Source organism: Sus scrofa, chromosome 6 (genome assembly GCF_054392235.1).
Source record: "Sus scrofa isolate SSC_HxYL_T2T_F1_AM1 chromosome 6, Sscrofa_HxYL_maternal_Yorkshire_Landrace_v2.0, whole genome shotgun sequence".
Taxonomy (NCBI): Eukaryota; Metazoa; Chordata; class Mammalia; order Artiodactyla; family Suidae; genus Sus; species Sus scrofa.
In genome coordinates this window covers 119803375-119816281 of record NC_139388.1, presented here as the reverse complement: position 1 = coordinate 119816281, position 12907 = coordinate 119803375, and the positions used below count along the sequence as shown (strand labels likewise).

At 37.8% G+C, this 12907-nt stretch overlaps 2 protein-coding genes across 3 annotated transcripts in view; one reads left to right on the top strand and one right to left on the bottom strand.

The window, feature by feature from the left end:
- Positions 1 to 12906, top strand: part of LOC110261189 (uncharacterized) — a 95564-nt gene extending 82658 nt beyond the window's left edge. The window contains exons 2-3 of one of the 2 annotated variants that reach the window (XM_084964424.1): positions 7466 to 7538; positions 10163 to 12906. The gene's annotated coding sequence lies outside the window, so the exon portion shown is untranslated. The remainder of the gene's footprint in view (positions 1 to 7465; positions 7539 to 10162) is intronic. The other variant, XM_084964425.1, reaches the window with a different exon arrangement.
- Positions 1 to 12907, bottom strand: part of DSG4 (desmoglein 4) — a 39877-nt gene that overhangs the window by 5339 nt on the left and 21631 nt on the right. The window contains exons 8-13 of the mRNA XM_003356395.5: positions 12536 to 12670; positions 11558 to 11743; positions 7300 to 7571; positions 5682 to 5821; positions 2620 to 2847; positions 396 to 692 (exon numbers count right to left, since the gene is read on the bottom strand). Coding sequence (XP_003356443.4) covers positions 396 to 692; positions 2620 to 2847; positions 5682 to 5821; positions 7300 to 7571; positions 11558 to 11743; positions 12536 to 12670 — 1258 coding nt within the window. The remainder of the gene's footprint in view (positions 1 to 395; positions 693 to 2619; positions 2848 to 5681; positions 5822 to 7299; positions 7572 to 11557; positions 11744 to 12535; positions 12671 to 12907) is intronic.

The following is a 12907-nucleotide window of genomic DNA, read 5'->3' as shown; positions in this document are numbered from 1 at the left end:
CTCCTTCAAAGAAGAGCCTTAGCTTTTCGTGCCTGGCTCAAAGCCACATCCTCCATCAAGACCTCCCAGCCTTCCCACTTCGACTTAATTGTTTCAGCCTTTCTTAAAGCATTTTGCTGAAATTTTCATGATAGGATTTACTTTATGCTATGTTATACTCAGGGATTTGCATGTGTCCCATCTTTATGACCCTCACTGACCCTGGACTTTCTTAGTTATCATTATTGAACAAGGAAAGGCCCTTATCAGTCCCATTGCTTTTTTCCAAAATTTCCCCCAAATTGCTGTAGCTACCCAAAAAGAAATGGCCAAGTGAATAAAGTCATTCCCGTCAGCCTGGTTCCACTCTTATTTTGAAGAACTGCTGAAAAGAGGGGGTGTAATCCAGTACTTACAAAGCAGTAGTAAGAGGCCCAGAGCAATCATGCCCATCCCTGTGGGTCCAAGTCCAACATTTGAAGTCCCAGTTTGATCATCAGTGACAGACACACTGGTAACAGAGCTGCCGTCCCCAGTGTGGATGCCCGTGGTACTCAGGTACAAGCACACGTGGTTGCTGTCGCAATCGCAGGCTTTTAACGCCACAATCTGTGGCAATTCGCATGCTCTGTTAAAACTGTCCTTCACCAGGATTGGGATTTCATAATCTAAGGGATATAAAGCCTGCTCAGCTGTCAGGATTGCAGAGGTAGCTGAAAGGAAGAGTGGGGAGAGAAAATAAATTAAAATTTCTTGGAAGTAACCCTTCCTAATACTCAATAGTAACTTAGGACAGTCTGATTTTTTTTTTTTTTTCACACCTATGTTTGGAAGTTCCCAGGCCAGGTATTGAATTTGAGCCAGATCCTTAACCCACTGTGGCACAGCGGGAACTCCAAGGTCTGATTTTTTTTTTTTTTTCCATGCTCCTTTGGTCATAAAGCACACGGTACTTTTTAAATTCAACATGCAGTTAATTGTTCAGTACTTCTTCCTGCTGGATTTTTTTTTTTTTTTTTTCTTTATTTATTTTTTGTCTTTTTGCTATTTCTTTGGGCCGCTCCCGCGGCATATGGAGGTTCCCAGGCTAGGGGTCCATTCGGAGCTGTAGCCGCTAGCCTACGCCAGAGCCACAGCAACGCAGGATCCGAGCCGCGTCTGCAACCTACACCACAGCTCACGGCAACGCCGGATCGTTAACCCACTGAGCAAGGGCAGGGACCGAACCCGCAACCTCATGGTTCCTAGTCGGGTTCGTTAACCACTGCGCCACGACGGGAACTCCCTGCTGGATTTTTATTTCTACAAAGCAGGCTGGGACCTGATGCTTATGTCCTGAGCAATACTTGGCATATAACATGCTCTCAAAAAATACTTGTTTAATGAGTGAAGAATACTGAATTGAAAGGAAATATTGGAAGTCTTCTATTTAGGATTATAGCTTACAAACACCCGCCTTAAGACTGTTATCTCTTATTCAAAATTGCTGTCCTATCATTTAAAATTGTTGCAATAACTATTATTTTTCCTACTTCTTTGTGCTACCATTGCTTACTGAGCTTTATAGAAACTGTTGCTTAAAACATAGGTTGAAGGTTGTTTATCGACCTGAGGGGGTTTAGAGATGATTTGTACCTAAGTCATGAATAGTAATCGATTAATCCATAACACTCCATTATTATTATTTTTATTATTATGGGTTACTGCTTTCAGGTAGGTATATGATAAGCCAGCTGTATCAACCAAACTGTAACCTGTGCACAAAATAAGAGGTGAATAAGACAAGGCCACAGCCTGTTAGGTGGAATTTTATTCTGTTCTTCAACATCAGCATGTAAATAGGACCCTAAGGATATTCTTTCCAATGTGACTATATTTTTTTACTGGAAAAATCTATGTAATATTTGAACACCATTATGAACCTTCATGTTGAACATTTTTCATTATATTCTTACTCATAATATCTAGGATCTGAATGAGGAAAAAGTGGTTAGCAATTATTTAAGAATATCATATTTGGCTTTGTAGGGAAAGGTGAACTCAGAGTTGCCTTGATTTTAATGGAATTGCTTTAATGTGCTTAGCTTTTTAAAATATTAAAATATGTTTTGTGCAAAAGAGCTAAAAGGTTTTATGGTTTGCCTCTTTTCCTCCTTTGACTAAGCCCTTAATGGTGGCATTTTTTTTTCTGGCATAATTTTACGATTAATGGAGAACTTGGTGGCCTTGTAAAGGTGGGTTTTTCCTCTCATCTTGGGCTCTGTAGTCTGAGCCCCATGCTGCCATCCCACCTCCTGACATCTTTCCTGTTTCCCAAATGAATTTGAGATTAGAGAGCCATGGTAGCTCAAATGAGGTTCTCTCATAACATTTCATTTTCTATTCTACATTTAACATTTCAGGAAAAAGAACCCAAGGTGTATAATGTGTTATGTTACCCAAAATTTAATCTCCATTTTTATCAATGTCAGGCCTTCATTTTTAAGTAGCAACAGGTAGCACACCCACACATATTACTATGCCATCTTTACACCCTTGTGGAAATAGAGATAGAAAGAATTGTTATGTGACTCGATGAATTATTTGGTAATTGTTTTGCTTATGGTCTTAAAAGATGAGCAACTTTGCATTTCCACTCACCATTTATTGATCTGATATCCCAACTGTCAGCTGTCCCTGGGGGCTGATCAACAACACAGAAGGTAAAGGGAGCCCCATAAGAGTGATCAGTAACGCCTGTTGCAGAGATAAGGATGGAAGGAGAAGTAATGCAGATAGTTTCCCTTTCAGCAACAATGACTGGACAGTAGTCATTGACATCAGGCACTTCGATGCATATGGTTCCTGTGGCCGTTTTCCCAGTGCCATCTGAAACAGCAAAACATATTGGTGCTCGGGTGAATGGTGTCAGGGAGAAAATTCTTTCTCACATCTCATGATGCTGCAGCATAGAGGAATAGTTTGAATGACTCCTGAGAATGTTCATGATAAGTTCCTGTCGGCTTCAGTCTTTTGTTCATTACCCTCCAGGTACATGGCTTCTTTTTCGTACTTTGAGCAAGTTCTTTCCTAACTTGGAATTCTTTCACTTTCTATTCTCTCTTCCTAAAATGTCTTTCATCCCTGTTTCAGTCTGCTAACTCCTACACATCTCAGGGTGCAAATTAGATGTCCTTCCTCAGACAAGGGTTGCTGCTTTCTATTCCCACCCTGTCCCCCCAAAATGAAAATCCTCCAGTCTAGCTTGGAGCCTTCCATTCTCGATACCTATTGAGTCCTGTGTTTGTGGAAATAACTGCAATTTGAAGTTAATTGTTAGTGTATTTTTTCCTTCTATTTCACTGTTTATTTTAAAATCCCTTAGATGTGATTTCTCTCTGAAATTCTGCTTCTGAAAATGTATAAACCTATTAGATTTTTCTCCTAACCTATTTGAAACAGATTTTGGGGTTAGTGTAGTTTATTAGAAGAGGCAGAGGACCAAAAAACAGGAGTCCGGACTTTCATTTCACTTTTCTACTTTATGTTGAATAAAGAGTTATTTTGTTTTTAGCTTGAGAGAAGTCTTAGCTTTCTCATTTGTAAAGTAGAACATTATCATCTTTAGGTCATTTTTTTGAGAAATTAATAAATATCTTTTAAAGATGTTTTCTGTATACCTAAGTAGTAGACTCATTTAGTTAGTGATAACAAACCAGGAGCCTATTCATATTCTACATGTTTTTTTTTTTGTTTTTTGTTTTTTGTTTTTTGTTTTCCTTAGGGATGTACCTGTGACATATGGAGGTTCCCAGGCTAGGGGTTGAATTGGAGCTACAGCAGCCGGTCTGTGCCACAGCCACAGGAACGCCGGATCCAAGCCACGTCTGTGACCCCACAGCTCACGGCAACACCTGATCCTTAATCCACTGAGTGAGGCCAGGGGTCCAACCTGCGTCCTCATGAATACTAGTCAGGTTCGTTAACTGCTGAGCCACGACAGGAACTCCCGTATTCTACATGGTTCTATACCCCATTCAGCACTGGACTCTTTAGATTTAGGTTTATTAGAGAGACACCGGATTATCCCATGGATTTTGTTCCGTGTTGTTCTCTGATCCTCTGGAAATTTTTTATGGCCTCTTGCTATGGCAAACCCACAGCTCAAGCTATTGCTGACAGCACGTGCTACCCCATTGCATTTGCATTCTGCGCATCCTTGAGCAAACTTATCCAAACAACCTGAATGGCTTGTGGCAGTGCAGATCCTCTGCTTAGGGAAATAAACCATGGCCCTTGTTGTTAGGTTTCTGTGGATACATGTTATATTTTTCTCTCTTTTTATTTACTTAAAATGATGAATTTTTTATTCTAGTTTTTGAAGATTTTCACATATGGCCCATGTACAAACATAGGCTGTGGTCAACTTGGCTCTAGAATTCTTTTTAGGAATAGGATCTCTAGAATACTGATAATAAATAAGACTATAATATTTGCATAGCTGACCCAGATGTTAAAAGTGATGCTCACAGGATAAGAACCAGATGTATGGACTGTAATTACTTGGGTATTACCATAGTTTCTCTTTCAGTCTTATACTGCCTACTTATCTTTGTCTTTGTTTGGCTGCTGTAAAGCTCAGATATAAACTTAATGCAAACCTACAATATCTATCTTCTGTTAGGTATGTTATCTGGAATATCTTGTTTCCCTCTTCTTTCCTGGTTACTTTCCTTTTTCTGCTGTTTTGTTTTGCAGTAGCTGGTTTCCTAGGCGCTGCTCCAGGGAATCATTAAACAAATTCCTGTTGCTACTCACCAGAGGAATCTTTAATAGATTTTCCCACATGAGGAACAGCCCAATTACAAGTTAATTGAGTGCATTTGTGCTTATGGCTTTTTTTTGTTCTTTGTTTTTTTGTCTTTTTGCCATTTCTTGGGCCACTCCTGCGGCATGTGGAGGTTCCCAGGCTAGGGTTCTAATCAGAGCTGTAGGCTCCTACACCAGAGCCACAGCAACACGGGATCCAAGCCACGTCTGCAACCTACACCACAGCTCATGGCAACGCCAGATCCTTAACCCACTGATCAAGGCCAGGGATTGAACCCGCAACCTCACGGTTCCTAGTAGGATTGGTTAACCACTGAACCACGACAGGAACTCCTGCTTATGGCTTTTAATTTGGATCCTCTGTTTCTTGCGTTTTCTTGGTCCTTAACATCTTTCTTTGGACAACATGTCTAATCAAAAAACACTCACACAGGCTTCTCACTGGAGCTAGTTTTAGTGGCTATAAAATAACTACACTTTGGGACACTGCCTTTCCCCCAGGTGATACCCTATTGAATTTTATGCACACCTCGTAGCACTCACTTTAAGTAAACATTTCTAACATACCCTACAAGTTGATCAACCATCTCAAGGGATGAGATCATAGGCAAAAACTGAATTTTATTTATATATTTTAACTTTTATACTTCACACCTTAAGTCACATACAATTCTTTTTTTGGAATTTGGTGATATAAATTATGACAACTGTAAAATATGGTTATAAGGATGCTGAATTCAGTTCTTGACTTAGGTGTTTAGAACTCTTTCTAAGTCTTACGGACACCGGTAAATGATATGCTTTGAGTCAATCTAATATCGACGTTAGAATACTATTTGCATTTCATGTAACACTAGTAATTTTATTAAGATATTGAAGATAAATTTTCTTACCATCTATAGCCAGGATCTCTGCTGTGTATATCCCATTGGTTATATATTTTGACTTCTTATCAAATTCCCTAGAAAATTGTATCTCACCAGTCCTTGAATCTACTTTTAACCAGTTGCCTGCATCATGTCCTATGATATACCTGTTTTTAAATAAATACATTCATCATTTGCTTACATGAAAGTCAATAATTTTAAGCTGCACAATGTGTTAAACTTAATATATGGGGTTTGCATGCTTTACACTGATAATTGACTTAATTTATAAAATGTATAGGCAATAAAATTCTAATGTTGAATATATAATGCACATATTCACAACACAATTTTATAGTTTCATAATTCTTACTCTTCCAGCTTTTAATATAATCGTTAATAAAATGTATGAGTTTATTTCAGGTCTGTGTTTCAAATCATAGCATCATAGCACTTATCTGTTGAGGAAGTATGCTTTATTCATTTTCAATGTGGTATAGTTTGTACTCTGGATTTTAAGGCTTATTGATTTCAGAGCACCTCATTGTTGGCCTCTTAGGACTTGTGGTATCTTCTAGTCATCCTGTGTGGGTTTTTGCTACATATAGTGGATTCAAAGTTCTTGACCATATTGGAAGAAAATCTGCTCTCTGTACAACACACAGATTCAAATGTTCAAGGCACTTATATGGCATATGCTTTCCTCTGATAGACTTCATAACTTTTGTTGTCTACCAATTTATTAGCTGATTAAGTAATCAAAACTGTTAATATCAAAAGTAATTTATACATCGGTAGACTTTATCACTCCAAAAATATTGGGGAGGAGTTCCTGCTGTGGCACAGTGGGTTAAGGATCTGGTGTCGCTATAGCTGCGGTGTAGATTTGATCGCAGCTGTGGCTTAGATTTGATCCCTGGCCTGGTAACTTCCATATGCCATGGGTGCAGCCAAAAAAGAAAAACAGAGAACAAAAATATTAAGAAGAAAGAAGAGGGGCAAAGAAGATATAGAGAAACCTTGTATATTTCACTATAGTTATCTTCCAGATTATCTTCCATAGGTCTAATTCATGTATAATCTATGTACTTAATGCCCCTAATACCTACCTTTCTGTTTTTGCAATCCTGACTCTCTTTAGGCTCATCAAATTTCTCAAATGTCTGTGTTTCATTCAGCTTCTTTTGTTATGTTTTTTTTTTTGTTTGTTTTAGGTCAAGCAGGAGGTTGAAATTAACCCCTGAGTCATTAGATAACACAGGTTTTTAAGGAAAAAAGCAATGATTCATCTTTCTTGATGTTTATAACACGGCTTAATCATCCTGGGTTCAGGGCAGTACAACAGGACACAAGAGATCAAAGAGACTCAAAGAGTAACTGTAGGTGGCTCTTTGATCTTACAATTGCTCCCTGGACATAATTACTCTTTTAACCAGTTGAAGCCCTTACTGCCTCTTAAACACTATGAGACTTCTGAAAAAATGTTAATGCCTCAGTAGTCTTCTAAAACAAACAGCCACACACAAAAAGCAAAGCAAAACTCCAAAAGTATTTCAACCCACACACATTAGCACACACTGCATGAATTAACACAGGACAGAACCGTGCTTTTATCACTTTAACATGAGCAAAATATCGGTAGTACCTGACATTTGTTGCAGGATTTCCTGTATCCAGATCTATAGCCGTGTATGTACCAAGCACATAATTCAATAAGGAATTTCCTCTCATTCCTTCCCTCACACTGAAAGTCATAGAATTTGGATGAAATGCGGGTCCTTCTCTCACATTAACAACTTGAATTTTCACAGGGGTCGAGTGCATTCGGAACTGAGAAGCAACTGAGTGGTGAAATTCAGCTTGGTTTTTAACTCCAATACTAAGGTGAATATTAGGCACTTGTTCATAATCCAGCACCTGAAATGATAGAAGGTAAAAAATTCTGAAATAGCAAAAGGACTCTCTTGAAAGAGAAAGGAACCATAATAAAAAAGCAGCACACTAGGAGTTCTACTTGTGGTGCAGTGGGTTAAGGACTCGACGTTGTCATTGCGGTGGCGGCAGCTCAGGTCACTGCTGTGGCACTGATTCAGTCCCTGGTCTGGCAACTTCCACATGTCACTGGCATGGCCTCCCCCCCCCACCACAAAAAAAGCAGCACACTAGAATAAAGTCCAGGAACTTTGCAGTTATGATCTTGAATTGATAAAATTTTATTTATTATGGCATTGGGTATTTTAGATATGTTACTTCTTTTATCTTTTGGCATAATCAGGGACACGAGTCATTTAGGCCTATGACTTTAAATTGGACTCCAATTTTGGAGTTTTGAACATTTTACATAAAAACCCAGGAATGAAAGATGATTTTTCTTTCCAAATGAGGTGTTTATGTGAAATAAAAAGTAAACTTAGAATGAAATAAAAATGTTCCCACAACTATTGAATGAATAAATAGTACCCAGGTTTCCTTTGTAGAATTCATATCTGAGACTATCTTGGAAGTATAATTGGAGAATAAAGAAGCCAATATATATGAGGTAATTGAACATGTAATTAAAAAAAAAGATGCAAACAACTTCTAAAGGAGAATTCATGACTCTTATAGTCAGCCTTAAGTATAATTTAATTGTTCCAGGTCTGGTGGACAAGAAACCGCCTTTATAAAAGATGTTCAAATAAGTACATGCCATGGCCCAATAAAAGTCACCTTTGAGAGGATTTCTTTGGATAGAAGATAAATAGAATCTTTTGATCCAGAATAACTGATGTGGTGACATAAAGTCATCACCAATGATTCAGCACAGAGCTGCATATGAATTACAGACTCAAAAATGGATTTTCACTTGGAAGAGTTTCCTTTTCTATAACAAGTGAAATAAGCAAATGTGGAAAAGAGTATGGGGCACCGTTTAGAAGTGCTCTGGAAGCTAATGTCAACATCACATTTACCAACAACAGAAAGCAAGATACCAGTGTTATCAGCAAGACCCTTAGATAAATATCTTCTTCTCAGGGAAATTCCATGACCCCTAGAATGTTCTTTTAGATTTTAGTTAAATTCTTCACAAGAGCTAATAAGAAATATCCATAGGAATTCACTTGGGTTCTTGTTTGGGACTTGCTCAACATGCCTCACTTAAATTTCAGTCCTTGAGATTTGGACTTTTAACCTTGTACCTTGGTTCCCCTCCCTGGACCACATAGTATGAATTATGGACTCTGAATATTATTTAATTCTGTTATTACTTTTCTCTATTCCAGTTACTAGGAAACTTTTTTTCAGACAGTAAATTAGCAAGCCATTTAGCCTTCATCTAGTGCACAATATCACTTATGTATTGAATTTTTCTCTTTTGCAATTGTTTAGAACAATTAAAGTATTATGACTTTCCACAAAACTCAACCTCTAGCACTGAAATCATGCAGTGTGGCTTCTGTGATGAATATGAATTGTGGACTCAGAAATGGATTTTCAGTTGGGAGATCCTTCTTCTACAATTGAATTTTTATTTGCTAGAATCTCATGCTGTCTTTAAATAAATGAAAAATCTGGGTTACTCTCTTCTGATAGATCTTTTGTGGTTTTCCTGTGCATACATACATTTGTATTTTTCGTTTGTCAGAATACTTCTCTTCCCATTGAATGGAGTGTGGTGAAAATAAGTTAATAGGTGGCTAAAGTTGTTATCAATTACAGATGTTCACAAAAGGTGGGGACAGGGAATTGCTTGAGGGCTAATCTTTCCTCTGACAGGAGAGGTAAAAGCAGATAGAGGAAAGGCAGAAAGTCTCTCATCCATTGCTTGCAAATGGGGCCCTTTATCAAGGGTCTTCCAGTTATGCCCTATTTTTATTGGTGTGCAAACAGTAATAAAAACAGCTGTCCACCACTCTTATCTGCTTGGAGTTAGAATGAAGAGGCTGGAAAAACTCAGTTTCTGCACGTTAAGGCATGACTGAGAATAATCATGTATGAAGCACATGCAAGTGTGTATTAGAGAGGTGGGCAGCCTTTTATGGGTCTAGAGCGAGGCTCAGGAAGGGCTCAAGATGAAGACAATGCCTCCAGAAAGAGAGCTTTGGCTTCTGGTGGGTATTTTGCTTCAGAAAATTTTAATAGAAGCCACACTGCAGGATTTCAGTGCTAGTGGTTGAGTTTTGTGGAAAGTTGTAATACTTTAATTGTTCTAAACAATTGCAAAAGAGAAAAATTCAGTATATAAGTGATATTGTGCATTAGATGAAGGCTAAATGGCTTGCTAATTTACTGTTTGAAAAAAAGTTTCCTAGTAACTGGAATAGAGAAAAGTAGTAACAGAATTAAGTAATCACAATTGACACTGTACTACACTGCATGTGTGCATGGGTCTCTCTGTAAATATTTTCATAACTATAAGTTCTAAGTTATTAGTAGTGGTTTTGCATCAAAAAATTAATTTCCTTTATTACATTCATGCTAATTTGAGTCTTACAGTTTTATATTTTATTTCTAATTTGTATTTCTAGATTTTATTGCTGTCTGTAAAGTAAAAGCATAAAGTAATTTAAGAAAAATTAATCTACAAGGAAAAGTCAAATCCTGCAGTCTAGTACTGAAGGTTCTCAGCAGACTGACTCCATCTCAACGTCTGTTCCTGCATCTCATTGCTTCCTTCAGTGAATACTCTGTACAGCCCCACAGAGCTGCTCATCATGCCTGAACATGCTTTACATTTTCTCGCCTCAGGGTGTTTGCTCTTTTCATTACCCATGTTAGCAATCTGAGTTATAAGGTCTTACTTAAACCTTGTTCCATATACCACCTTACACCAGTCAGAATGGCCATTATCAAAAAAGTCTACAAACAATAAATGCTGGAGAGGGTGTGGAGAAAAAGGAACCCTCCTACGCTGTTGGTGGGAATGTAAATTGGTGCAGCGACTATGGAAAACAGTATGGAGATTCCTCAAAAAACTAAAAATAGAATTACTATTTGATCCAGCAATCCCACTCCTGGGCATCTATCCAGAGAAAACCATGGCTCAAAAAGATACATGTATCCCAATGTTCATTTCACTACTATATACAATAGCCAAGACATGGAAGCACCCTAAATGTCCATTGACAGAGGAGTGGATAAAGAAGACGTGGTACATGTATACAATGGAATATTACTCAGCCGTTAAAAGGAAAGAAATAACAGCATTTGCAGCAACACAGATGGACCTAGAAATTATCATGCTGAGTAAAGTTAGTGAGACACAAATGTCATATGCTATCACTTATATGTGGAATCTAAAAAAAAGATACAATGATCTTATTTGCAGAACAGATACTGACTCGCAGACTTTGAAAAATCTATGGTTACTAAAGGAGACGGGTTGCTGGGGGGTGGGGAGGAATGGGCTGGGGGTTTGGGATGGAAATGCTGTAAAATTAGGTTGTGATGATTGTTGTACAACTGTAAATATAATGAAATTCAAAAGCCCCCCCCCAAAAAAAAACCCCAAACCTTATTCCATGAATGAGAACTTTTCAGCCATATCTGTCTCAGAAGGCTCTTACCTCTTAGTAATTATTTCATATTTACCCATTTGGACATTCATTGCATGTAATATCATAGCATCTTACTACTATTTATTTTGTTTTTAACTCATATTATTATCTAGTTTGGGAGTACCTGTCATGTCTTTTCAACTTGATGTTGGGCATTGTGAGAACAAAACAGACTTCTTATTTCTCTTGGTGATAAATACTGTGTTGCTGGGGTGGACGTCTCAATAAGCCAACACAGTAAGCCAGCTCAGGGGGCTTGTCCACATCAGTAGTGTTCAAAGTTATGGGGTACTTGTTGTAAGCAGATTTTTTTCCTCTGATTATTTTAACCCTTTGGAAGAAAATATTGCAGACCCCATACTGTACCTTGACGACTTTCAGAATTCCTTCATTGGTTCGTGGGTCAGTTTGAATATCAAACCAATTCCCATCGTTTCCAGAAAGAATTACATATTTTGCCAACCAGTTGTCAGTGCCTTCTTCGTCAAGATCAATTGCTTGGAATCGTATCAGTTCCGAACTTAAACAATTCTCTTCAATACTGGCTGAGTACTGAAATGACATAGATCAATTTTATAATTTACAAATACATAATTATCATTTAAAATACTAGCAAAAATGATGGTGATGATTTTTGCACCAGCCATGCATCCAATCGGATACAGAAGGATAAAATGATTCTAAGATAGTAAAACTGATTTTCTGGTGCTGTAAATGAAATCAAGGTCAAACGGGCATTTGTTTTATTTTTCTTGCTTATTTTACATTTTTCCTAAATTTCTTCCTCCTTTTAGATAAAGGGCTGGATGGTAATTATGGTAGGTGTTTTGGGCCAGAGAGTTTGTGTTACAGCTACTCATCTCTGCTGCTGTACGATCAAAGCCACCACAGATGACATGGATAGGAATGAGTACAGCTGTGGCCCAATAATACATTTTTTGGCCCTGCCATTTTTGATTGTATGTTTCTTTATGCCTAAAGATGGACACTGAAGTTGAAAATGTTTGCACTCTTATAGAATCAATTCAGCAAATCGTCAGGCCTAGAAAGATACGTCAGTGTTGTTACATGATTCCCAGAGTTATATTTATAAAGTGTCTGTGAGTGGGGAGCATGGGAAGATGGTCTCTGCTTTCACAGAGGTTTGCGCAGAGTAGTGACTCAAAGGCAAACATGCACTGTTAAGGTATATTGTTATGCATAAGAAGTTCCAAGGTTTATACAGCAAAACTGAGCACATCCACGCATGTAGCAGAACCAGCCTTACAAACTAACTAAATTGATTTGGGAAAGCAAATCAATTACTGCCTCTTATAGAAAAGGATTATAGGAGTAACAACTTACAAAAGTTTTTTCCAAAATGGGGAAGTTATCGTTGACGTCTAAAACCTTGATTCTGCAGTCACACTCGGAAGACAGTCCGTCTGTAGCTCCATCCCGATCTGAGCCCCTCACGAGGAGGTTGTACGTGCTGTGTTGCTTAAATGAATGAGAATTTTAAGACTTAGCTCTTGTTTTGAATAAAATCTGACACATTCTGATTATTCCATTTTATAATTTTCTATAATCCTTTAATACAATTTTGCCTTTTCATAATTTTCATTTAAAAATAGTGGTTGGACTATTTTTACTCTTCTCCTTTACATTGGAAGAAGGGCACATGTGAATCATTTCATCTTTGTCTCTTTAAAATTAAATTTCTTAATTTTTTGAAAT